General features: G+C 45.3%; 1 protein-coding gene across 2 annotated transcripts in view; it reads left to right on the top strand.

The window, feature by feature from the left end:
- SCFD1 (sec1 family domain containing 1) overlaps positions 1–27,181 on the top strand; it is a 1,005,810-nt gene that overhangs the window by 32,695 nt on the left and 945,934 nt on the right. For both annotated transcript variants that reach the window (XM_069638499.1, XM_069638500.1), the window contains exons 3-4: positions 9,655–9,743; positions 19,565–19,655. In XM_069638499.1, the coding sequence (XP_069494600.1) occupies positions 9,655–9,743; positions 19,565–19,655 (180 nt within the window). The remainder of the gene's footprint in view (positions 1–9,654; positions 9,744–19,564; positions 19,656–27,181) is intronic.

The raw sequence follows: 27,181 nt of genomic DNA, 5'->3' as shown, positions 1-27,181 counted from the left end.
AGCCTTGCAGATGGGGGAGAAGGATGTTTAAATGGGAGCGGTTCAGCCTTGCAGATGGGGAGAAGGATGTTTAAATGGGAGCGGTTCAGCCTTGCAGATGGGGGAGAAGGATGTTTAAATGGGAGCGGTTCAGCCTTGCAGATGGGGGAGAAGGATGTTTAAATGGGAGCGGTTCAGCCTTGCAGATGGGGGAGAAGGATGTTTAAATGGGAGCGGTTCAGCCTTGCAGATGGGGGAGAAGGATGCTTAAATGGGAGCGGTTCAGCCTTGCAGATGGGGGAGAAGGATGTTTAAATGGGAGCGGTTCAGCCTTGCAGATGGGGGACAAGGATGTTTAAATGGGAGCGGTTCAGCCTTGCAGATGGGGAGAAAGATGTTTAAATGGGAGCGGTTCAGCCTTGCAGATGGGGGAGAAGGATGTTTAAATGGGAGCGGTTCAGCCTTGCAGATGGGGGAGAAGGATGTTTAAATGGGAGCGGTTCAGCCTTGCAGATGGGGGAGAAGGATGTTTAAATGGGAGCGGTTCAGCCTTGCAGATGGGGGAGAAGGATGTTTAAATGGGAGCTGTTCAGCCTTGCAGATGGGGGAGAAGGATGTTTAAATGGGAGCTGTTCAGCCTTGCAGATGGGGGAGAAGGATGTTTAAATGGGAGCGGTTCAGCCTTGCAGATAGGGAGAAGGATGTTTAAATGGGAGCGGTTCAGCCTTACAGATACTTGGACTCTTGGAGCTTGTATTTTTGACTTGTGAAGTTCTTGAGTCAATACTTTTCACTTACCCTTGTTGAGCATTATGTGGAAAGTGAGTTTTAGGAAACCTTCAACTGATGCAGCACATCAGGCTCAGGGGTATTCTTGTGTCCTCCTATGTAGGCAGGACTTGCTTCTGATTTCGGGGTCTGCCTTCTTTCTTTCCAATGCCCTTCTCTTTGTGCAAGGCTAGTGTGAACCTTTGGGTCTATTTGTCTCACAGGACGCAATACTACACATCCACGTTCACTAGAATTTGAAGGCAATGAGTCCCTGTTGTGGAGCGGGTCATCGACACAGTACATTCTCTAACGAGACGTAGACACGCCGCGCAGTATTAATGCATATCCTCCCACTAGGTTCAGCCAACCCACATTGTGGCATTGCTGAGATTGATGGCACCTTTCGCAAGGGAATTTGCATTTTTTGCTTTATAATATATATTCTTTCCTTTACTAATCTTCACTTAGTCAAAGCCATTGAGAGATAAATGTACTAAAATAGAACAATCCATCACAATTGTATGTTTGAACACATCAAATGCTCTTCATAAAATAAGTTCGTATTGAAAGTATTTAAAAATAAAACGTATAAACAGCTTAGCTTATTGCAAAACAACGAATAACATAAATGTATCGTATTTTAGTGATGACTCCTTAAGAAATTGCATAACTGATTTGAAAAGGGAATAATTTTGAATCTGTATTGGTGTTTAATTTGAAATAGAGTCAATATTTTTCACTGAAATACTCTAGGGGGGAGGAGGGGAGTATTTTAGGGGCAGTGTTTTGTTGTACGAGATCCAAAATCTGCAAATTGTTGCATCGAGAGTTATATTGGAATTGCGGTATCCTTTTGATCCAGGATTTCTCTTGATGCTCATCGAGGTTCACCACTATTGGGTGTAATGTAAAAGCAGCTCTCCAACATGAAGACCACTGGCAATAAAGATGCAAGATTAACTAAACTAGAAATAAAGAAAACCATAGTAATCCTACTTCAATGTTTAATTTAAAAAAAGTCATAACGTAGAGATTAAAAAAGGCTTCTGACCTAGGATGGTCGTTCAATTTCAAGTAAGAAAATGGGAGCAGCGTTGGAGGGGACAGGACCCTTCACCCCATTTTGAACCCACCCCTTCCTGGATGGAAATGGGTAAATGCAAATGCTGGGGTGCAGAGTTGAGCTGGTGCGGTTGGGGATCCCCATACTCCTACATTACCAATTACAAACTGTTCAAAAAAATGCATTTATTTGGATGGAATTATTTTTTTTTAGAGAAGCAAGTGAAATAATACATTTGAGTTATTTTTACTTTCTTCAATTAAAAGGTCCCTGGTTGTAGTCTGTGTTACCTCTACACCAGTCTATCATTTGCTGGATATGACTTCCTGCAGTAAGAGCAGTTAACGGATGTTACAGAACTATAGCTGAATCATCCTACACTGGACCTCGCTATATAACATTTATCCGAGTAACCCATGGCAGCATGACCTGCATAGGACAGTTGGGGGTTGGTTCACAAATGAAGATGGAGACATTTGGGGCAGGGCAGGAGGAATGCAAATAGTGACTAAAGCCCATCTACTGCACTTGAGCCACAGTTGAATGTATAGTATTTTATAATTGTCCCGTCACTGTTTTGGCCCCAAATGAGCTTCTATACACAATAGACGCAGACCTCTGGTTCGATGTTAATCATGTCGCCACTTAATGGCTCCCTGTCAGTAAATGGGGTTTGATGTGCCCATGCACGGTCTGTCTACCAATGGACACACTGTGAGGCGGAGAAGATTGGAACGGAAATGGCCTTTCAAGTACATATGAGAGGTTAGTATACCTGTAATCGTGTCGATCCCGGTGAACCTCTAACCAATTGGGTTCTTACACCCCACCCCTAGGCTGTATTCCCAATATGGCCCCATACCCCCAATGCATATCAATATTGCTCACAATGTAGTCTTATTTTCTTTTTGCCCTTTTATTTGACTATTTTCTGGCATTGAATTCAGGTGGCACTTTCCGCCCCCCGAAGGAGGTTGAGTTGAAAGTCTTGCCTACTGTCCCATACATTAACACTTTACATAAACACAGGACAAAACACCCCCCAACTTCCTTAGTCCAGGACAACCGTAACGTCTAACTTGAGTCGCAATTTGCCATTTCCAACCAACAGTATGGTAGATGCCTCAGTTCGTAACTTGAATCCTGTGGCGCAAGGACAGCTTAATTAATCAGGAAATTGGTATATACAGGTGCCTAAAGGTACAGCAAACGAAGGTGCAAGGGAGTGTTGGTTGCTTTTGTGCCATTCTGAACACTAAGGACATTACACTTGCCATACAGATGTGGCACCAATAAGCATCACAGCATTTAAGATCAGCCTGGGAAATTACAATAGGGAATCTGGGAGAACTGTATTTTCCCATTTACTCTCATTTGGGATGAGGAATATTTTAGGAGGGAGAAATGAGAAAGTAAACATCGATAAAAAATAACAAATTTCTGTTTAAAGAATTGGGATGCTCCTCTCCTAAACCGGGAGGGTTGCTCTGTATGGGCATCATCCCCTCCTTTAGGACACTGTTCAACGCTTTACTGCCTCTGCACAGCACTTTCTAGTTCTCAGTGCTTAATTGTCCTTTTCTCCGAGTGTGTGTACCCTGTGTGGTGATGAATGGCAGACTGTTTCAGGGAAACAGAGTGTCTCCAATGGAATGCCCAGTACCAAAAAAGCTCCTTTAGCTTGTCGCTCCCCTCTGTGCCAACAAGACGAAGAAAATGGGGAGAGTGCAATAGGTAGAGTAGCTCACAAGTGCAGTGCACAAGGAATAAATGGTTGGTCGTCATTGAAACAGGGTCCTTTTAATGGGGTAGGATGGAAATGGGAGGGTTACAAAGTGTGTACAAATTTGGAGTTATGATATGGTATTTGTAACACACCTATACACAAGTGTTTCAAGGTGCGGGTTTAATTGTTTCAAAGGTTAACGTGTTGTCAAATACATCCATAAAAGCTCGGTGCCTCAATCAGGACCTATTGATCGTTTGCATCCCGGTTAGAGAGAAATCATCCATGCAAAAAGGTGCTGTGACAAAGTCCCCTGCTTACATTTGGGGCTTGTTAAGAGGGAGGTTGAATGGGTTGGGTATTGCCCAAGCTAGAGGATGCTGGGCCCAGAGTAGGTAGAATGGGGATCCCAACACCACCCTCACTGAGTCCCAGGGGAAACTTGTGACAACCCCTTGCCCATTTACAATAGGTCTTCTAGAGAGACCTCTAGAGAGCTAATGCAACGAATAACTAGACCGAAAAACAATAGTCTAAAAAGAGTAAGGTAGACTTCCCTCTAAAGAAAGGCATTTTCAGGGACATTACACAGGTAGAGAGGGGTTGAATACAGTTGCAAGCGCAACACCGCTTGGAGAGAAGTGATTTCTTGTAAAGCACATGCGACAAATGCACAAGCTCACTTGAATCTCTTTTCCACAGGTTTGAAAAATGTGTCAGTGTCCCACAATACAGTTCACAACCTCTTTGCAGGTTCTGTTTATCACATCTCTGTTCCATACGATTCTCCTCTCCCGAAAGAAAGGGCCTTCTTAATACAATTCCACCATTTCCGACATGGTGCTGCTTGCTTTTTACTTAAGGACTGGAACCCTCCAGGTTCCCTCTCTCTCCAGTTCTCTATTACATTTAATTGTTGTTATACTTCCCAAAATCCTCAGGCCTTCTGACAGGCTTAGTTTATCTTGGTGGGGCATCTGCCCGTTCGGGTTTTCTTGTCTTCTGTAACCCTTGTGGCTATCCCAGCTGTGAAAGTTAATGTCTTTTGGTTTCTTAAGACTCTCGAATGCCCGTTGACCCTCTGATAGGATTTCTAATTCTCGACTTCGGTTACGGCATCTGCACGCTCAGGTTTATCTGGCTCCCTTAACACTTGTTGCTTCTCCGGCCTTGAATATTAATGTCTCTTTAATTTCAGACCCGCCTCCCCACTGAGATGCCTGTGTTAGGGGAAAGTTGGACAAAAAGATTGGACTTATTTAGGAACAAAGACACCCCTCTTCCTTAAAGAAGTCTGGGTCAACAGGACAATAAAGGATTACCCAATTAAATTATAGGCTCTAGTTTTTCAGTGCACACTGGGAAGTGAACTTTGTTAATTTGGCATTTCCCCACTCACTAAAAGAGAAAGGATTGAAGGCATGCAGACCCCTCCCACTTTTGGTTTCCCATAGCTCATTTCTACTTGCATAGAAAGCCTCTGTTTGAAGTTCAGGAAAACCAGCTGCATGTCGGGACCCTCTGGAAAGATAAGGCAGAGGTCTGGTCACTCCACTCTCAAGGATGGCATCCTGCTCTCCACCATAGCACCCAGTAAGCTCTTAGGCTTCCTAGAAATTGACAGCTCCACCCAGATGCACTCTCAGCAATCCCCTCTGGTGTTTTCTTACAGCTGTCAGATGTTACGTTTCATCAGCGCTCTTCAATGGTACATTTCCAGAGCTCTGTCCCTTCCTCCTTGTACAGTCCCCCTTATATAGCTGCGATGACGCCACCAATTTTACAATCTTGGGGGAGTACCCTGCAAGAGGTCACACAAAGGGTCACACAAAGGGAATTGGACAGTTACCCTTCCCTGTCCTGCCCACTCCATCCCCTCTCAACCGATTGGTTTAAAAACCTGCAGCAGACATATGGCACCTTAATTTCTAAGCTCCATTTGTTCTTGTCAAATGTTTGGCAAAAACTAGTTGTGTGGCAAAACTTCATAATTTTACTAATAACTGCCATAATATACATATTTTCTGATTCAGCGAACCATGGGGAATTAAATAAGAAGACAGCCAGGTCTGTGCCATTTTACATGGCCATGTGGCGCTTTTCCACCCTTTTCACAAAAAGCATAACAGTTATGAATATGTAATTTATTAGTCATATTCCTAATTTTATCTTCCACCATGGCTGCCTCCAAATCCGGGTCCGGTCTGACTGAATGGGGACTTACCGTGTCAATCCGACCTTGGAGGAACCGGAAAGTCCCCATTCAATAAACCATTACTCATTCCCATTTGAGCCCCCATAGGGCTCAATGGGAATGGGGTAGGCGCTAATAACGGGCCTGCAAATTGTGGGCCAGTTATTAGCTCCAAGGTCCCTTAACGCAGAGAACGGGTGGTCAGACCAGCCATTCCTGCTGGGACCCGCTAAGGGACCTCGTAATAGGGCAGTAAGGGTTTACCGGCACCCGATTCCTTACCGGTATCCATAAACCCTTATCGCCCAACTCGGAATGACCCCACATGTCTTTTTCCCCTGACGTTTTTCTGTTAGCAGTGGTACATTTTCACATTAAAACTGCAAAGCCGTTTTTATGGCAGCGATGAATATCCTGCTTTTAATGTGAAAGGGACTTCAGTTTGGGGCCTGTGAATGCACCCCAGATGTGTCCTTGTCCCCAAGAGGGGAGTCCCTCCCAGTGACGTCCCACTTGCCCAGACCCCTAGGGAGGGCTTTCTGAACTGGCTCACCTCCCTACCCTCAAATGGGGTGGCTCCTCTCTGGGGAGAAGGGACACATTGCCCAGTTTCATCACAGAGCACAGTCTTGTAGCGTGGGCTGTGAGAGAATGAGCTGGATTGAGGAGTTTGCTAGTGGTTGGCGACCCATGGAGCTTTGAAGATGGGATTCTAGAGGAGATGACGGGAAGGGTGGACATCTGGAGTGGAAGGAGTAGGTGAAGGGAGACTGAAGGATGGAGGGTGAACATCAGAAGAGGAAGGAGATGAAGAAAGATTGGTGGGCGAATATCAGGAGGGGATGAAGGAAGTGTGAGACTCTGAAAAGGAGGATGATGAAGTAGTGAAACCATAAGTCTGCCTAGGAATTATCTAGTGGACCAGGTCTGCCCTCGGCTGGACTCTGAGGCGGGAAAAGGTATGAAATGGCATGTTCACAGCGAGTGAGAGGGAACTTATTATAGGGTCAGAGAGAGAGGGGCAAAGGGATCAGGACCCAAGAAAGGGAGATGGTCTGCTCTGGACCTTCAAAGGAGAACCCAAAAACTGGTGGGGAATGTGGGCTACGAGTGAGAAACTGAAACTTGTGTATGCCCTGCTAAGGGACCAAATGATTAACCGCAAAGAGCTTGAGGCCCATTCTGTTTTTTTTTTTATTTTTAATATAGTCATGGGTATGGGACCTCACAAAGCCGCAGACAGATGGTAACAGTCATGGATGGTATCTAGTCATTCCATCGAATGTAATTTCATCGAATACCATACCATCGAATTATATGCAACGAAAAGCCTTACCATCGAAGTACCCTTTTGTTGACTATAATTCGATGGTAGTATCGAATTGAATATTTGTTTTTTTTGCAGTAGGGTTACGTTAGGGTTAGGGTTAAGGTTGGGGCTAGGGTTAGATTAAGGGTTACTTTAGGGTTAGGATTGGGGTTGGGGTTAGGGTTAGGGCTAGGGTTATACTAACGGTTACATTCAGGTTGGGGATAGGGTTAGATTAAGGGTTACATTGCGGTTAGGGTTGGGGCTAGGGTTAGATTAAGGGTTACATTAGGGTTGGGGTTGTAGGGGGGAATCTCCCCCCTGCTTATACAAAAGAAACCATTAAAACGCTACAAGGAGCTGGCCAATGCCGATATTTCAGGGCTGGACAGCTCCACGTGATGTTTTAACGTTACAAAAAAATGCATTGAAATGCTATCTTACATGTAAAAGTGCATTTCCATTGAAACCAGTCCATTTATATTTTCGATGGACTGGTTTAGATGGAAAAGCTCGAGCTGTCGATGCATTGGTAAAACGATGCTTAGGTTTTGATGCTGTGGCATTTCGATGCTACAGTTTCGATGAAATTACTAGGAATCGTCATGGATTAATACACCATCCCAGATAAGAGAGGAAACCACTCCTATTTCTTTCTCTGTGTCCTTAATCATATTTTGCAAGACATCCGCTTCCTTGTCCTCTTTTTCTGAAATAACTAAACTTAAGGACGGCATGTTCTATTATTACCCTCTGCGTCCCACTCATCCGTGTGAGAGTGCAAACACCCATCACTACACCAGATTTAGCACCTGGCGCCCTGCACATGAACATCACCCTCCCCACACACCAACCCAAAATTCAAATAAGGGAAATTGCAAAGGTGGCCCAAATAGTACCGCACATTTCAATACAGCTGTATGTTTTTTTATTCTGTAGAATTTAAACGTGTGCCTATATGTAGAGATGGACCTGAAAAAGATGTATGCTCCTGTGCTGAACCCCCTTTCCCTGAAATGGTGTCGCACAGAAACCAATTCCTACCACCGAATTCCTCCCCAAATCCTCTCCACTGAATCTGCCTATTGTCCCTCGAGCCCCTTCACTGTTCCGTAGTGGGGTGGGGGGGGGGGGGTTTCATCGCTCCATAGCCTCTGTTCCCCTCTCTGCCCCATTGTATGCTTGAATCAACTCTTTCCTCCCTCAATGAGCGGGTGGGCATCGTCTCTCAACACTCCATGCTGCCCACGCAAAGGTCCCCTAAACTCACTGATCCAGAGGTTGTGCTGCCCACGCAAAGGTCCCCTAAACTCACTGATCCAGAGGTTGTGCTGCCCACGCAAAGGTCCCCTAAACTCACTGATCCAGAGGTTGCTGAGAGGGGCCATGGCTTCACTGGGTCTGTGTTCGCCATGAAGAGCACTCGGTGGGGTTTGCATGTGATTTTAATGAATTAAATAACAATGCTGTAATAACGAAAACATTTTTTTAATTATATTTTTCCCTCGCAAAAACCCCCCGTTTCCCTATGCTTTTAAACCCACTCCCCACCCGTTTTAACCCCTTACCCCATATACATTTTAAACACAAAATACGATATTTTTTCATTATAACATTTTCGTTATTCCATCTTTCTCCGTAATTGAATTCGTTAAAATCACTGCATAGCCTCGGGTGGGCTGGTATTCCGCCTTGTCCCATTCTGCGATAATGAATGCATCCTCGTCTGGAATGGATGCCATCCATAAAAGATGGCATTGCTTGCTCAGGGGCCATGGGAGCCTTGCGCAGGCGCCCCACGGCTCCCACGCTCTGAGGCCAATTGCTGTACTTGAGCGTCAGACCCATTTTGTAGAACCCTGTTTCGGGATGGGAGAGCCATTGTGTCTGGTAAAAGCTGCATTGGTTAGTTGTCGAGGTAGCCCAACACAATCACATAAGAATGGCCAAGTTCCATGTAGAGTCATGCACCCTCCTGCTGAGGGGTGCAGTTTATTTAGTCTGTATGCCTGTCGACAATGTTCACTGAAAAACAAGGAGTTATATTGTGGCAAGGGGTGCATCGCGTATTGTCCGCCATTTCAAATGCTAAGTAGTGTAACCTGCACCCCAGTGTGTGAATGATTGTCCCCAGGGAAGTGAAGTGCTCATGATTTTGGCAGACCATAGTTTTGTTCATGGTTTTTAGGGTGAAATATGTGCACACACTTTATCGTTTTACTCGTACAACTTTGCATGCTCTCCTGTTTTAATTACTTATGTAAAGTGGATTGTGCACGCACATTGAAGTACAGTTTCCGCCAGTGCCATGGTGTGAAACAGCAGGCGTGGCTTTTGTGAAAGTGCACAGGAAAGGAATCCGTCACTAAAACCGTTTTGCACACCTACAATGGATTTTGTTAAAATAACCCGATTTTCTGAGTTTCTTGATCGCATTACTAAGTGCTGGGCAGAGGGTGGGTTCTACACAGTGCAGAAGGGATGCACGGTCCTCTTAATAGCGTTCTGTAGCGCCATTGGAGCGGAAACAGGAGTCTGCTTAGATGCATGTCCAGGATGCCGAGGCTTGAAACAGGATTCTTGAGGTTCTCTGTGTTCTTTTACCTCGGCAGGTGCTGATTTACGACCGCTTCGGCCAGGACATCATCTCACCCTTGCTGTCTGTGAAGGAGCTCCGGGACATGGGGATCACGCTACACCTGTGAGTCTCGCCGACACGCTGAAATATGGGTGCCCAGAGGGTTGGGGGCAAATGAGAGCCCGAGGGAAACTGGCTGTAGAGTTGCTCATCTGGCTGATGTGTGAGTGACTTTGCCCCACTTCTGCTGGGGTTACTAAGAGACTGTCCACTTCCTTAAGACCGCGGTAGCCGGCAGTCGGTGGGTGTTGTGTGATGCCACCCCACTCTTGCATCCAGTCCTGCGCTGCTGAGGGTCACTGTGCTGGGGCAGCAGGGAATGTTGTTAGGGAAGGGAAGCACACGATTTAGTCTGACATAAGCTAGGGCCGCATCAGTGTCATTTCACCTGCCCAGCTGTAATCCCCATTGGCTGAAGCCCGCCTACTCCAAGTTGTGAATAAAGCAGGTAAAAATGCATGTAATGGAAGTAATATGTCCTGTTTGCAGGCCTTTTGTGAGGGCCTTCATTTGGTGAGTTCTGTTGATATAGAAGAATGCTTTAACACCAGTTCTAGGTCTTTATCCCGCCCATTGGCCGCTGCCACAAATACTGCCTTTTTTAGGCCGTTTGGGAACCCTTAGGGAGCTAGCTAGATCTGGATACGGGCTTAAGACCCTCAGCGCAGTTAGACTGAATAGATAGTAGGTGCTCATGAGCTTGCAGTTGTGGGGGAGTCTGGGCTAGGTTTCTGGGAGCCCCTTGGAGGCCGAGAGAGGGGCGCCCATCAGAGTGCCCCGCGGTGAACCAAACCAGTAAAATACCAAGTTATTTCAAGTTGTATTCAATAAGAAAGACCTTTCTACCACATTGTTGAGTCTGGGAGTTTGTGAAGTCATCTATGAGACAGGACACACATACAGCTAGATATCGGGGTAACAACAATGTTTTATTCGCAAAGTCAAAGATAAGGAGGAATGCAAAAGAGAACTATGAACAAAGGCCCTGCTGGGTGCTGATCTTCCCACACAGTTGTCAAGATCGAGGAGAATGTGGAGCCTACATAAACACTTCCCTACAAAGATATAGACTGTCCGCCCCACCACGCCCCTTAGTAAAAAGGTTTCACAACTTGAACTAAGCCCTATTGGTTTGGGGACAGCCATCAGGATACGGCGCACGCCAGGAGAGACTGGCTCTATACATACTAATGGGCCAATGGAAAAGGTCCAACACAAAGTCTGTATCACAGTTCCAGGACTAGAGGACCTGCCGGCCTTAGTCCATCCAGAGTCTGAAAGGAAGCAAAAGATCCATGGCATCCATCCAGGTTAGTGTTCAGGAATTGGGAGGGCCCGCACACTTCTGTCACTGTCATGGCTGGACTCTTATCTGGGCTTTGATCCTGGAGCTTGTGTCATCCATTGAAGCGTCTTGGGCCTGGAAGGACGTGGCGACAGCCTCACACATCTATCTGGGAAAGATCTCAAGGGGCACCCCTAGTTCCTGGGATGGTTGGCATGTGGGCATGTATAGGTATTCACCCCCTCCTTCTTGGGCACTGTCCGGTGTAATTTCTAGCCCCCTGCCTAGGTCTGAACTAGCTAGTCTTAGTTTGTTTGGTGGCCTCACTACTTCACCAAGATCTGGACTATGGATCCCAGCAAGCTTTTATTCACATTAGACATTTTAAGGACAGGCAAACAGACAACCCCTGAGACAAGGTTAACAGACCTCTCGAGCTGTTCTATTGTTAGTCCTGGCTTTCCCCAACCTCTGGCTCCACTCGTGCTGCTTACTCCCCTTCTCATCTCTGGCTTTCAATCTGACTCTGTTGCCATGGCCACTTCACTTCTTACCCTCTCCTGCTAGCTTTCCTTTCTGGCCCAAGTTCTCATCTGGGAACAGTGTTCCATCGTCCACGCATTCCGCCAGCTTCCTTCTCCTCCTTTATTCAGGCCGATTTGGTGATTGACTTAAAATGTTTTCTATGGACAGTGTTTATCTTTATCTGCAGCTGTAGCGCATAACTATTTACCAAGGATCGCTGTTGGGAAAGATTTATCTTTTGTCAACTTTCCCTCCATAGTTTCTATGGACCCCCAATCTTTTTGCTTTTATTTTAAAACCTGTTCTAACATTTTGGGAGGAAGTAAAGCCTTCAACTTCACTTCCACTGCCTTTTGCTCATTTTGTTGTGGGGAAAACTGATCAGTACTTCAGACCATCCGCACCAGGAATTTCTTTTTATCTGTTACGTTTTTGTAACCTTTTAACATTGCACACAGCATCTTACAGTGCAGTGCAATAGGGATACTTTTGTATCACCCTAGCCTTTTACCCTTTTGGTTACTTTAATATGTGCCGAAAGACAAGCTGGTGGCAGCAGACTTATTTTGTATCGTTTTTGGGTTAATTCTAGTGTGCACATTTGCATTTACTTGGAATGGCTACTTAATGTGGCTGGTGCCCGCAAATGGCCATACCACGAGATTTCCGCTTGGTCTTTGGCCATATTGCTATTTGGCCTTCTTCCTGCCTTGCCAGGTCAGGAAACCCGATCTACGTGTTGCACTTGCCCTGGAACGCTGCTGCTTTCACTGGCTTGTGCTGCCTGTCTACGTGTGTGGTCCAGGAATTGGCTGGCACTGCCTGATCCCACTCCACATCTGTGGCGCCAGAGAGTCTGGGTACGGGGCATGAGTGAAACCTATCGTTGTCCCTGATTGGACAGTTACTGGTTGTTTGAATGGAGCAGATCCCTACCATTGGTGGGCTTGGACTTGCTTCCAGGCTGGTTTTTGGATAAGAGGATTCCTGCAGCCATTTCTTCAGATCTGCGTTGGAGCCGAGAATCACTCGTAAAAGAACAGCCGTCTGAAGATGTGAAGAAGACTCCTGAGAAGGCCTGGCATCCCTTCCTCCGTCATTCCTGGTGAAGCCCTGTTGGATTACATGATCTGCGAAGCCCCTGTGCAGTGCTTCCACCCCTGGACTGGAGGGACCAACCAGTCTCGATGTGTTCTTGAGGATCCAGCCGCCCTGAACCTTTGGAAGTGTCCCTGGACCACCTGGTGGACTGTCCAGCTCTCCAGTGGGCTACTTGGCTAGAACCGTCGTTGTTCCGCCTTTGCACCCGGAACTTTGGCAGTCGTCAGCTTTTGGTACAAGTCGGCTTCCTGTAGAATTTCAGCGTCCCAGCCTCAAGGAATCCTGCCCTGGAATAACTTCTACAACAGCGACTGGAAAGACGCCTGCCGTCGTCTGTGTGAAGTGGCTGTTGCTGGAACTCGCATTCCCCCATCCTGTGAAGTGTCCGGAAGAGGGCTGTGTTGGGAAATCTTGCATTTCTCCTTCACCAAGGGTTGCACTCTGCTCCTGGACCCGGCCGGAAGAATCCTTGCACCTGCAGCTTCTGGGCACCTCTCACTGGAACCAACGGCGGGAAATGCAACCTCCCGCCACCCCTGAGTGGACCCATACAGTCCTCTGGGAAATCGTAGTCATAGGGCTAAATCATTTTTATTTCCCACTACCCTCCATAGGCTAAAATTGAGAACAAGTCTGTCTCTTTGTATCCTGCTATTCCACCTGCACTGCCTTTTGGTCATCGAATCTGGGTAGTACCATCTGAAAGATAAGAACACATTTTACTTATCTAGTAACCTACCTGCTACAGAGACATTCTGGGGAGAAGCATTGTGGCTTCTTTGACTTTTGGGTACAAGGTCCCATTCTTCTTAGGGATTGGACTGCTAAAGTTAGGAAAAATCGCTGATTTAAGTCATTGAATGTATATATGTTTATTATTAAGTATTGTGCAATATTCTTGTTTCATTTTCTAGTGTGTATTTAAGGCCCAGAATACATATTGTATTTTTATACATTTCTTTATAAATTGAATTATTGTGTGCCTCACTGTGTGCACTCATTGTGGACACCTGACCCCATTCTCGTGCTTCTGAGAATAGTCTTGACTGCTCTCCACATTTACTTTGATTGGGTTTTGGCTAATGTGAAGGCATCATGAAGAAGGACACAGACAACAGATTCAGAATTCAAAACAGACACTTTTATTAACTCAAATGTCAGGATGGAAAAAGGACTAACTTGGTGGGGTTTCCCTACCCAAAAGAAACTAAGGAAAGTCTGAGTCATAAAGTTTAACTGAAGAATATGTGAGTAAAAAACGTATACTTGCCCTCAAAACTAATCGATACAATGCGTAGGGATGTCAGCAACCACAAAAAACAGTGCCCAACCTAAAGTTCTGAGCCTCTTCCAGCTCACAGCTTCCTTTCAGCTCCCTAAGTATAAAAACAGTTCTAGCAAAAGTCTCAGTTACTTCTCTTGAGTTCAGAATAATGTTGTTTAAACTCAGGGTTCCCTTTCCCAAGTCCAAATAACACCAATCCAAGCACCAATGAATCTTAAGACTTTGTCCTCAAGTCAATAAATGATTCAAGACTTGGGTCTCCCTTCCCAAGACTTAAGTTCAACAACACAAAACATATCTTTTGTCTCTGTAAATGTCTTTACCAATCGTGGGCCTTCTCTGTATGGTTGGTAGTTCATCTATATCTTGTAATTATATTCAAAAACAACTTCAAAGTCTTGATTAGTTCTGCTACCAATATAATTCTCTGTGCTATGCAGTTTTTGGCATAGACTCAACTTTAGAATAGATTTGCTGTTTAGTGAAAGCTTCACTCAGTTTGGCATTCACTTAGTGTTGAATTGTACTTGTTAAAGTCTCATTCAGTTTAGTATTCAATATACACGGGCTGCGTTTAACCTGTGAGGCGAATTTCCACTTAGTTCGGTGTTTAATAGGAGCGGTTGCACTCAAACACACTTGCTATTCAGCCCACTGTGTAATACTTCTTTAATAATGTTCATTATGCGTGGGTTGCATTCAAAACACACTTGCTGTTCAGCCCGCGGTATAGTATCTCTTTAATTCATTTCAAAGGAAATGTCCAATACGCAGAGACTTTCGAGAACGTGTTTCCTCCCACACGCAACCTCTCCACTACAAAGTATTCCTAATATTTCAGTTTGACAATGGATTGAATCGGAGACCTTCGAAAGTGTGTTTTCTGTCACACGCGACCTTCCGATACAAAGTATTCCCCTAGGAAAGTTCAAACGCTTGAATACCGGGTTTCTCCTTTGCTAGAAACTCACCGGTTGTGTTTAAGGGTCTCCCAGCCCTCTGCTTTCCATATCAGGGTTCCAATTTCTTCCCCTCAAGCACTCTTGTATCACCGTCTGAACACATGGGAACGAGCACTTGGAATTCAATGAAAAGGGATAGCCTCCCCACACGGCTCCCTTCCCAACATATAATCTGCTCCACGGAGCCACAGCTTCCATGCCACTCTTCCATAGGTTGTTTCCCTCTGCCAACCTCAGCGTCTCGGCTTGCCTCTTCAGCACGGTTCCTTGCTGCTTCTCTTGGCCTTGCTGCTGCTGCCTTGACTTCGCCTCCACTTCACCTTAACTCTTGCCTTGAATTGGGCTCTTTTCATACACCTGCAGCTCTTTAACATGCTGCATGTGCAAATGTTCGATTACCCCAACCTGATCACAATTGAAGGGCATGTCACACCCTTAAAACTCTTAGCAGGCATCTTCCCAGTACCAGAGTGGTAAAAGATCCTAGTCTTCATTGCTCTTGGTTGCTTCTTCCTCGTTCCAGTACTGTCAACTTTCATATGTGAAGGAATGAGGGGAACTGGTTTATAACAGTCCAGGAAGACTGGGGAAGGGTTGGGTTGATTATCAATAGGGAAAGGGAAATACCATGTCTTGCCCAAGGGCATTCCTCTACCCCAGTGATCCTCCCTCGCTTGTACACCCCCCAGGATCAGGATCCACAAGCGATGGCCTTTCCCTGGACACCTCCATGGGGGACCCAAGAGGAATAGGAGTGAGAATACCCTCCGGTTTCTCACACTAACCTCTCAGATTTCCCGGCTCACTACAAGTAGGGTGGCTTCCTAAAATATGTCCACCAGGCCAGATTCTAAAAATCCATCTTAACAATCACCCGTGCCTTGGTCCCTGCTGCTCAAAGTAATAAATACGCTGTCTGATATTTTGGAGTCAGCAATAGAGCAATGGCACCTCACAAACCCAGCACACAAGCCTCTGCGTTCCTTATAGCAAGTATTTTTTCCCCAGCAGTACTGCTGTCAGTGTTTGCGTTTGCTGCCATATGTGTCTCCTTTGAGATGGTCATGGAGCCCAAGTCTGGTGTCTGTGCTGGAGCGGGCTGACCCAGTGTATTTTCGGTACAGGCTTCGGCTCCGCATATGGACATTTGATCGGGATACACAAACCACATATGTCCATCTTTCTTAGTGGTGATCGCAAATCCTTGTTCTGAGGCACATTCTCAACTGTTTTCTCATGGGGTGAGCAGTGGCAGTTCTTGAGAGAGCTTATTCTAGTCCTCCTTTTCCCCACCGCACCACACCCCACAGTTTCAGGGATTGAATACTTCATCCATGCAGGGGGTTGTGTCATGGATAGCGTGGCTCCGCCAGCCCTTCTTTGGGGCTAATAAACAGGTGACCCCATCACAGTCGGTATTCCTAAGGTGAAAATGACCAAAAAAGGTGTGCAGCTGCTATCAGAGGTTATTTTGAGTTTTCTTAACTAGAATGGAATTGAGGACTGTACCACAGTATTGTATTGTCCCAGACTAAGTGGACTGTTTTAGAGATTACTTCAAATAATTAAAGGGGCCATTTAACTGGCAAAGAGTGCAGGATTAGACTTGTCGGAGGTGGTAAGGGAGACAGTGTTGCTTTATCTCGCCATACCTCACTTAGGCAAGGAATGTCCGTTTGTGGCACTTACGGGTGCATGCTGTGAGAAACCTGAAGGTGTCTCACCTGCTAGTCCTTGGGGATCTGTCATCCAGGTGGCCAGAACAAGGCCATTGCTATTGAATCCATCTCCTGGGGGTGGACCAGTGCGGGAGGATCACCTGGAGGGGGGGTCTTCAGGGAGTGGAAGTGGGACACTGAAGGGTGAGACGCGGTATCCTCTTCCTTATGACATCTTTTCCCCCATCCTGCCCAGTGGGATACTTAGAAACTCTACCCCCATCCCCCTTTTCCATCATGAACACTTTCTCACACCGTGAGCGAAAATAATACCAGAGGCGTTTACCTGACATGTCCCAACACAAGGGTCAGTCAGAGTCGGGCAGTTACAGACAACTGCACACACCCACCTGACTGCCCTTTCCCTTCCCCACTGGGATAAAAGGTGGAGCACAGGAGCACACTTTGAGCAATGCCGAATGCACGAGAGAACGACTATTCCAGGACAGCAGTTCAAACTGAGGAGAAAGGCGGCGCAACCTGAAAGGACGTCAAGGAAGGAGTTGCCCTTGCCCTTTTCAACCCAGACTTGCGAAGCCTCCGACAAAAGAAATAGAAGTCCCGGAATCGCAGCTGGCAAACGGTGCGACGGATGTCAACGGTACATGGAGCCCTCACGCAATGATAGCCAGGGCGGGGAGACGCAGTCGCCATCGTGATACCGTCCTTGACTCCAGCGACAAGAGAAATGCCGAGTTCAGCACAGCCGGTGAGTCGGACGTACCTGAAACTGGGCCGAACTATGCTAAGACTCCAGGTTGCATGGGCAACAATAAGAAGATTAAGAGACGGAGGTCTTTTGTGTATGAACTTTAAAGGAACTACAAATCCCAAGAGGCCTTAGGGAAGGCGACGTGAGTGTCAAGGTGATCATACATGGGTCAAGCAAAACCCCTTGTACAATAGAAAGTCCTTGACACATTGTACAAGTATTGATGACAATAGAATTGTGAAACCGGCGTTTGCACCTGCCTGAGGGGAACGCTGTACAAACGGTGTTTTGTGAAGCCCACACTTGTCATGGGCTAACAGAGTTACCCTTCAAGACGAGATCACCCTTCGGAAGTCTCTGTTCAAATTGACAATTGCTTTGGAAGGCTGACGCTAAAAGAAGGATCGGAACCCAGCTGAGGGGGATTCTAGGGTGAAGAGTAATTGCCCAATGTGAAGATTTACAGAAGGAACCTTTGTTTTGTTGTTTGCTTTGGCATACCAGGCCCTCTGAAGCAAGTGACTTTGTTTGAAAAGAGACTTGGGCACAGAAGGCCCTGGTTTAGAGAAAAGGAACTGTAAGCTTGTGCCAAAGAAGCCCAGGAGTCCTGCCTTGTCCTGTGCTAAAAACACGGGGAAGGGAGCCCTCGGCCATAACATCCTGACTTATCATTTTGTGAACACTTCTTTCTTTTCTTGTGAACATTATCCCACACCATTTGTTAGCATTGCGGTAAGGATTGGCAATAGGTTTTCTTAATATAGGCCCTTTCTATTTGACTAGACTCCACTAGGACTGTATTCATATTATTTGAAGGTCGTAGCTTTCTACCATCTTAGATTTAGGTTTAGATTAGGCATTTATCTCACCCACTTTACAATTTGTAATAAACATCCTTGAACTGTGATCACTTGTGTATTTCTTGCTTTGATGCCATACCTTCCTTACAAGGCCAACAGCCAGTTTGGTTCTAGAATTAAGGGCCACTGCTCCCGTACCTGTGGATAGGACGTAATTGTTGAGGAGATTGGGAGAGTGTTGGGAAAAGTTTATAACAAAGGTTTGATTTTCATCGTGGTATTAGAGGTGTTCTTATCAAGGTGGGTAATACAGTGAGAGTTAAAAAAAATGGAAATGTTAAAGTATGCAGAAAAATGTATAAGTGCAAGGAAGTCAACAAAGTAAACATGGCAGTGGGTTCTGCTGGATGATGATTCCTAATGGAGTTTGAAAGGGATTTTGAAATGCCGGGAAAGTGAGTGTAGGAAGCATAGGGCAATGGGATGGCTGTTGGGTGGGGCATGGAGTGGTTGAATGGGGAAAAGGGAATGGGGAATTGTCATGGTAACAATGTTAATATTCCCACTAATTGTGGTGCTGCTGCATACTAAAATGATCCTGAGGGACCAAGAGGAGGAAGAAAGTGTGGCTGTCTAACCAGAAGGTGCAGTTCTTTATCCACAATTTGTCACAAACTGAAGGAGTGTGTTGTTGGACACCTTTTCTGTTGTCATGTGCCATTCTGCATTGCAGGAAACATTATTATTTTTATGTAACGTGAGATGCGTGGGTTGCTGTAATGTGAAAAGGGGTCTGCAAATGTTATATAAATATTCAGATGGTTGATGATTGTTGGAGAAAGGATGGGCATGAATTGAGTGCAATTGGGGGTGGTTCTTGTGCGTAACTGGAATAAAGAACCATGCTTGCTTGGCTGGTGACTGTCCTCCTAGTCCCCCCCGACCCCTCAGGATTTCTGTAATTTAGCAAAGCTATGTGCAAGTCATGTTGCATGTTGGGTGCTGCAAATTTGAGCTTGCGTGCATTGGCTAAGCTGTGTGTATTGCAAGAGTGGAATGTGTGCTTCACGTGTGTTTGAGATGCTTAGGCAGAGCTCTGGTTGGAATAGCTGGGCAATGTAAAGAAGCCCAGCTACCTCTGCTTCCTGGCTGCACCACACCTGTAACCCCATGGGTGCATCACCAATGTACAGCGCTCTTTTTCCTGTCTAGGTTCACGCCTTATAGCCCTCAGGTATACCTGCATGTAATTTTAATGCTGAAGGCTGCAGAATTCTTGACTTTGAGTACATGCATGCTGCTTCTCTTTGCCAACTATCTGCTGCCTATGCCATCAGCCTCCTCCGCAAGGTGAGTTTGTGGTAGTGCGATTATATAATTGCCTTTGATCTTGGCCTGGGAGTCTTTCCTCTTGCATTTTAAAGGGTGTACACATAGATGTAGGGAAATCTAATGTCTTTGTTTGATCTAGCCTAATTTATATTCTCCCCCGCCAGACTTTTACACTCCGATCGAGATGCGATCCCTGATGTTCCGGCGGTGTACTTTGTGATGCCAACAGAAGAAAACATTGACCGGATATGCCAAGTAAGTTACCTGCAGCCTTGCTGTATCAGGAGCGGCTGCTGTAAACCGTTGTTCATGGTACATGACCTACCCCCCTACCCCCCCCCCCGCCCTCCCTTGAAGTTTTCAGGCATGGCAGAGGTTGACTGGCCTGTAAAGAGATACCACTGTTTTGGAGGTACTTTCAAGTCAGCAGGGCTGAGGTTGAGTACAGTTCACCTCTCAGCATACGGTTTGCTTCTGTGGAAAGGGATGAGTCTTATGAACCACATGTTGAAGGTTCTTTACAGAAAGCTGTTATGGCATTTGAAAGCTGGCATTCCCCACAATTACAGTGAAGTAACCAAATAAGAGACACTAATGGTCACACCCCAGTAGGGAATGAGAACAGGACCAATTGTGAGTGAGGTAAAAGATAAGTCTTTATATAAAGTAAAAATGGGGCACGCAGAGGACTCTGCTACTCTGAGAGCGCTCTGCCCAAACAACAGAAAATACACATTATATTACAAAAACACGTAATCTATGATGCATGCTATAGGGGATACAGTAAGTAGTGCTCATTGGGCAAAGGGGACTGGACATTATACTTTGTGTAGGGGTGTTGCACCAGGATTGGTCAGCTCCGGACTTGTAACTTCTTGGAGCATGCAGATCAGCTATGCTCATCTGGGAGGGGTGCAGGGTCAGACAATGTCCACGTTGTTGCATTTCTTTCTATCTAACTCTTTGCCCTTTTGGCCACACACATTTTAGTATTACACATACATTTCAATACACAATATATATCATCTAAGCATTTGACCTGAACCGCCAAGAGTGAGGGTACATTTGTCCAGGTGTCTTATCTAACACAGTATTTCAAAAACACATTAATCGTGTAATATGGGGGTGAACCAGAGTGGCACATTGGTAAGGGGCCTGCAACTGTTACATCAAAGAGGTGTGAGGTTAGGGGGCTTGTGGTCTATATTTCTTTTAGAAGGGGTCTGCTTGTGCAGCGGCAGGTTTGTGGAGACAGATGGTTTGTGGAGACAGATGTTTTTTTCCAGGACCAGGCTCTGGCCCGGTCACACACAGGGCAATGATGTCAAAGGAAGAGGAGAGATACAGTGTTTAGCTCGCTACACTTCACGCCCAAGTTTCTGTGAGAACAGGACAGCCGCGGAGATGGCAGAGGGGAGGAGGTGGGGGGGGGTTGGCATGCTGGCTGTGCGCGGAGAATGGAGGGGAGAGGGGCAGGTTCTCATCCAGCGTCTACATGCGGCCTAGTAGAAAATGGAGTCAGTAGTTAACAGAAAATGGACAGACGTGTCATTCAATGGCAACCTCACACCTTGGCCAGAGGTGCGCTGTCAACCGCGGAATCAGCATATCATGCGCATCATTAGGAATGAAGGGGGGCCGGGGAGACCCTTCCTCCCTTACAAATTGCTTTGTTTTCTGACATTCGTGGGCACATCTGTTATTGCTCCAAGTGATATCCCAGGTGGTATATCTGTCCATCGGAGCCATCGGATGGTCCAACTAATGTTCTGTGTCTCTTCTGTTTCCTCCATACGCAGGCTGTATAGACAGTACTGTGTCTGCCACACTACTGAGAGCAAGTTACAGTCTGACGTTTCTTTCCAGCCCGTCCTGTCCTGCAGTAAATTTACTATATTTAACAGCTGTCCATGCTCTGCCAAGGGGAAAAAGAGAATTTTCACAAAGGTGGTTTTTGCCAATCACATGCTGCAGAAGGAAAACAAATAGAGGGATTTAAGAAACTAGAAGAGGGGTCAAAGAGGTGGACAGAAAGACGTAATACAGCCAGCTTCAACATACTGCACATGGGGTATAGAAAGCTGGTAGAGCGTGCAGGCTGGGGAGTGTATTGTAAAAGTCTTTGCTGTCTCCTTATTCAATCACTGTGATTTTGAAAGTCCTAAACTGCAATACTAGCAAAGAAGGCCCAATGATGTTTGTATTTTTTGGTAACTTGACTTTACCTGAAGAATCCTTATCCCAAGACCTCATCAGGCACATCCCCGGACACGTATCATTGGGTTTCTCAAGAGATCTGGCAATCTCAAATGGCTTTCTCGGACTGTTTGAGGCTTTTTCAATTTCTTCATTGTAGACATCTCTTTTGATCTCTGTCCCCCTATTTTTGTATTCCTCGGATCAGATGGGTTTTTGATCCAGATGGATTCAAGTCTGCGCTTCTCCTTTTAGCTCTTTCAGGTCTTCATTGAACCATTTCTGGTGTGTTGGATTTTTGCGTACCCTTCTGCTTTTCAAGGGTGTCACGTGGTTAACCCGCATTGAGAAGTGTTCTTGATATTTTTGCAGAGATCTTCTGCCGAGTCATCATCTGAAGTATCTTTCTTGATGGTATTTAAGCAAGTTGTGAGCTCAGGCGGGTCTAATTTTTTATAATTCCTGCTGCTGATGGATTTGGCAGGGTTCGGCAGTTTTTCAAGTGCAAAAGGTGGCTGTAGGGTCCATTCTATGGAATGGTGATCGGACCATACACAAGGAAGGGTCTGTTCTTCTTGGATGGTTTGTTGGTGCAAATCCAACTGAAGATATGATTTTTGTCATTAGTGGGAGCATTGTTTGTGACTAAGTATTGTATGTTGTTAAGGTCCCTTTCAAGTTGGATAGCCTCTTTATCGGTCTTATCGCCTTTCCATCTGTTAAAATCACAGAGGAGAAGTTTGGCCCTATTAGTGCCTTCCAAGGAGCTTAGAATGTGAATACGTTCATCATTAAAGTTGGGCATTGGGCTGGGCGGTCTGTAGAGGAGAACAATGTTAATGCAGCTGTTAGGGTTTGGAATCCATTTGGCAAGCAGTATCTCGCACTCACGGCAGGCGATTGGGGCAGAGAACAGGCCTAGCTCTGTTCTTACGATAATGGCTACCCCCCACCCCCCATTTCCAGATACTCGATTCTTACAGAGAATGGAATATCCAGATGGGACTGCCGTGCTACCATTGTGTATCCAAGTTTCAGCAAGGCACAATATGTCAAGCTCTTTACCTATAATCATGTCATGGATGTTGATTGCATGATTATTTAAAGACCTTGTGTTTAGGAGTGCCATTTGTAGCGGGGTGACGGCCTTCTTTTTAATCAGAGGCAGGTCGGCATTGCTTTGAAGGTCAGGTAATGATTTTAATTCGGGGGTATTTTCTGTTAATGGTGCCACTTGGGAGCTAGAGTGATAAAGTGGGTCTAATGCGGGCTCTTCGATTGCGGTTTGGCGTTTACCTGTATTGCAGCGACTGATTGTTCAGTCACGATGCCCTGATCCATTTTGGAATGTTTCATTCTGTTAATAAGCATGATCCGGTTTGCTCGAACGGCAGCTAAGGATAGGGATTCTTGTTTTAGGAAATCCATGAAGAAGTAAATGAGCAAAAACAGGCAACTTAATAGAGAAGAGAATAAGAGGAATTTAGGATTTACCTGGGAGGCAAAGAGACCGGGCCACTGAGGACTGGCGAAGACCAGCTAGGCTCAGAAGCGCCGGCACTGAAGCGCCTGACATTTCTAGATGAGCCTGGCAACGGTCTCTGGGAACTGTAGTTCCTAGTGCAGAGTTTTCTCTGAAAGTAATGCAAAGTCGTCAAATGTGGCCAAATGCAAGAGATTTCTCTCGTTGTCACAGAATCTAAGATAGCAAAAGCTATTTCAATACACGTGATGCACAGATTTAAAGTTCACTGAGTTGGTGCTAATGTACGCAGGTATAAACAACACAGCTGTTTTAAATAATTCACAGCGTGTGTGTGTACAGAGGATTACAGTCCTGAATAAATATAAATGCTCCAAACTACTGCTCTTAGACTAACAATCAAAGTAGAGAATGGAGAGCACAAGAATATGCTATCGAACGATGCGTTATAGCGCGTTACCTTGGTGATAACCAAACAAACACTTTCAGGGACAGTTTTCTTGGACCATATGTATGCTACAATTTCTTTGTACCAAGCTAAGTCCCTCTCTCCCTCCTAAAATGAGCCTGGCTGCTCTGTCCATGCTACCCACATCGTCAGGTGGTACAGCCTTATACGAAGAGTGGAGTTTATATACTGCCTCAGATATGGTTTTTATTAAGTCTTGGTAGGACTTTAAAAAACCGGTCCTAACATTTACCATGAGAGTATTCTCCTTTGCCTCATAGTATTCCACTTCATTTGGTCTACTGGAGTCTCACATCTACTGACAACCAGATATACCACCACAGCTTCAGTACTTTGTGACTTTAAACAGATTATGACAAGATTCACTTTAAGGTGTGGCAACACCTTCAAATAGGCAAGACACCATTCCTCTGAAAATCTCCCTTCAAAAGGGGCAGCCTCTTTGACTTTCCTGTCTATCTGTCACCACATACCACCACAACTACAGTATTTTGTAATTTACAACAGTTTTCAGGTAGAAAAAGATTCACTTTCGGGCACTTCATCACCATCAAATAGAGAAGGCACTGTTCCTCTAAACAGAGGGGCAGCCTCTTTGTCTTTCGTGTCTGCCTACCACATCAACACCATGAGATTGCCTTTAGGACCCACTTCTCTCCTTCTCCTATAGTCTTTGGTAATATAAGTTGTATCAACTTCAAGTAATCTGTATAAATGGCAAGGTTTCCATCCCCAGCTTTGCCTTCACCTCTCTGCCAGCTGTAAGCCAGAATAATTACACAGAAGCTTTGGTGCCACTCTCTTGGCTGCTGGTAATGCTTGCACACTTGTATCTAAGGCAATGCTGAAGGTCTATTAGGCTCACAGTATTGGTTAGATTGTTCTCTGCTTTGGGAAAGGTTGACTTTAGTCTGAATAGGGGAATACTCTTGGCTTGGATAAAGCTTGCTCTCTTCCCAACTTCAAATACAATGTTTAAACACTTTGCATTCCTTTATAAACAATTGTTTACGATTCAGAGTTCACTCTTCCTTTGAGAAACATAATTAGGCACACATGACCACTTCTTCATAGGTTTTACAAGGTTTAAAGGTGTAACAATTGCTTTTCGTAATGTTTGCTCTTCCTGCGAGTGAAATAGAAATACCCGATCACACACGAGTGCTACATTTCAAGTGTCCCATTGTTAAATACTAAACCAACAACTTCCTCTCGCTTCTACTCCTGGGTGAGTGATTATCAAGCTGGATACTATTGCCGGCAGTGCTCACGCAAGGAATCGGAATGCCAGGTTTAACTCACGGGCTTCTGTTTTCCTTCCTCCACGTGTTGCACAACTTCTGGCTTCTCTTGGGACCCTCTTTTCACCTGGGACACTGTCCCACCAGGTCTTCTCACACAAATGCCTAACTTTCCATTCACCTTGTGCACTTTCCTACCAGGACGTTATTATACATACAACCACCTTTACCTGGTATACTCTCCTGTCAGGTTTTTATTCTACACACACACACACACACACACACACACTTAGCTTCACCTGGTAATCTCTCCTGCCAGGATGTTGTTACACAACTGCTAATCGTCACCTGGTATATTTCTCTGCCAGGACTTTGTTACACAACTCACACATGCATTGTTATGCGGATACTTAGCTTCACTTGGCATACTTCTTTCCCAGGACTTTATTATTCGAGTCACTCTTTCAACACAGGGTTTAATAACCCATGAAAAACTTGCCTTGCAAATGCTCTCACTTCTTTAGCAATGGTGCCATTTTTCTCGCGCTGCATTTTCAAGAAGTGATTCACTTTTTTTGGCCATCCGGTAACACACTTGCTTCCTTTAGGTTCACCAGTTTCAATGGCTTCAGTGGAATGAAATATGCTTGCTGGCAACTCAGTAACCCCTTTTCCTTCCCAGGTCTTACCTGTTGTCTCCAGCGTTTCTCCGGTCTCCTCTGCTGCGGCGTACAGGTTTTGTGTCTCCCCTTTTGTGAGGTCCCAGCACCGAAATCCTGCAGAAGCAGACGAATAGTCCTCCAGACCCCCAAACCAGTTCTCCCAGCAGTCAATTCACAACTACTGAGGGGAATGGGAAGTGGATAAAAGAACAAATGGTCAGGATTCCTCCTCCGATACCCTTATACTTCAGGATGCCTCAGAATTCTGGAAAACCTGCAATAAATACATCACTAATTATACATCCATCAAAAGATACCTTAACTTTTATTTAAAAATAAGCTTCTCCCTCTGCCCTCTGATTACCTGACTGCCTTCGCCCCCAACCTGAAGACAACTCAATGGAAATGAAGGTAGTTCTTGAAAACTGCTGCTCTGCTCTCAACTGCTGCTGCAACTCACTGCTGACTCCCTGCAGTGTTTTCAGAACCTTTGCCTTGGTTTGTTATTGGTACATACTTTAATGCTGCCCAGCTACCAACTGCTGCTTTAACTCTCTGAAGAGATTCAGAAACTTTGCTTTGGTTTGTGTAATGGCAATTATTTTAAAGCTGCTCCGCTTTCTAGTGCTGCTTCAAAACGTATGCTTTAGTGTGCTTGTGTTAACTATATACAATGTTATTTTAACAACTAAATGTCTTTTCTTCATTCCATGAGGAAGAGTTCCTAAACGTTTCAAAACATGCCCCCAATGCTTTTTGTCCATGCATTAAGTTGTCTTTAGCGTTATAAACAATCTCCTCTGACTGGAATCTGAGGCGTTAAGTCTTTCTTAGCTTTCACTATGACCTACTGCCTCGCTTCACATTACCAGTATTAAAGAGTTTTGTGCGAGGAAACTCACTTTAACTTCTCTGTGCCAGGATACCATTGTCAGCACATACCGCTGCTAACCGCAACCGCATAAACAGCTGACCGGCACTGTAGCTTTCCTTCCTGCGCAACACGACACCGATAGGAACGCGACATGGCTTCCCTTCACTAGCTCTCCTTCACGCTGTGTCACGTTGCAAGGTCCTTTCTTTAAACGCGACACGGAACAAGCCCGGCAAGCTTGCAACGAATGAGACGTATACTTTTCAGGTAACTTCACGCGTAATGCCTTATTGAAATACACGCATACTTTGTTGATGCCGGAGCGCGCGCAACTTCATTCCATGCACTTTACTTAAGACTGGTCACAGTTCAAAATCACCATCAATAACAAGAAACCTTTTACTAATGCGACTAACGTTTTTCAGTTTGATCATTAACTAAACTCTTTTAACACTGTACATGCAATTTCCATTTCTGTAATCGCTTTAAAGAACATTTCCTTGAACATTAATTCATTTTTAAGCTTCTGTTACTTATCTGAGGTTGGTTCTCTGGCACTTCCTGGTGGTCATCTTGAAAGTTGGTATTTTCTCTGTTTTCTCTATGTTTTACTGGAGCTCATCAAAGCTGTGACCTCTCTTGAGCAGATTGTAAATGAAAAGCAGTTTAGAACCTCTCCTGAGGTTCCAAACTGCATCACAATAGTCTCCGATCCAATCACTGCTGTGCAGGAAACTCTCCATCTTGAACTGGGATAATTGTAGCTGGCTGATAGTATGGTTAAGGAAAAATGCATTCATAGCCCAACCACCCCCGCAAGCAGCTATTACCACCTAATGACACCAAGGAGTACCTA

Source organism: Ambystoma mexicanum, chromosome 14 (assembly GCF_040938575.1).
Source record: "Ambystoma mexicanum isolate Mex_15411 chromosome 14, UKY_AmexF1_1, whole genome shotgun sequence".
Taxonomy (NCBI): domain Eukaryota; kingdom Metazoa; phylum Chordata; class Amphibia; order Caudata; family Ambystomatidae; genus Ambystoma; species Ambystoma mexicanum.
This window is presented reverse-complemented; position numbering and strand designations above follow the sequence as displayed.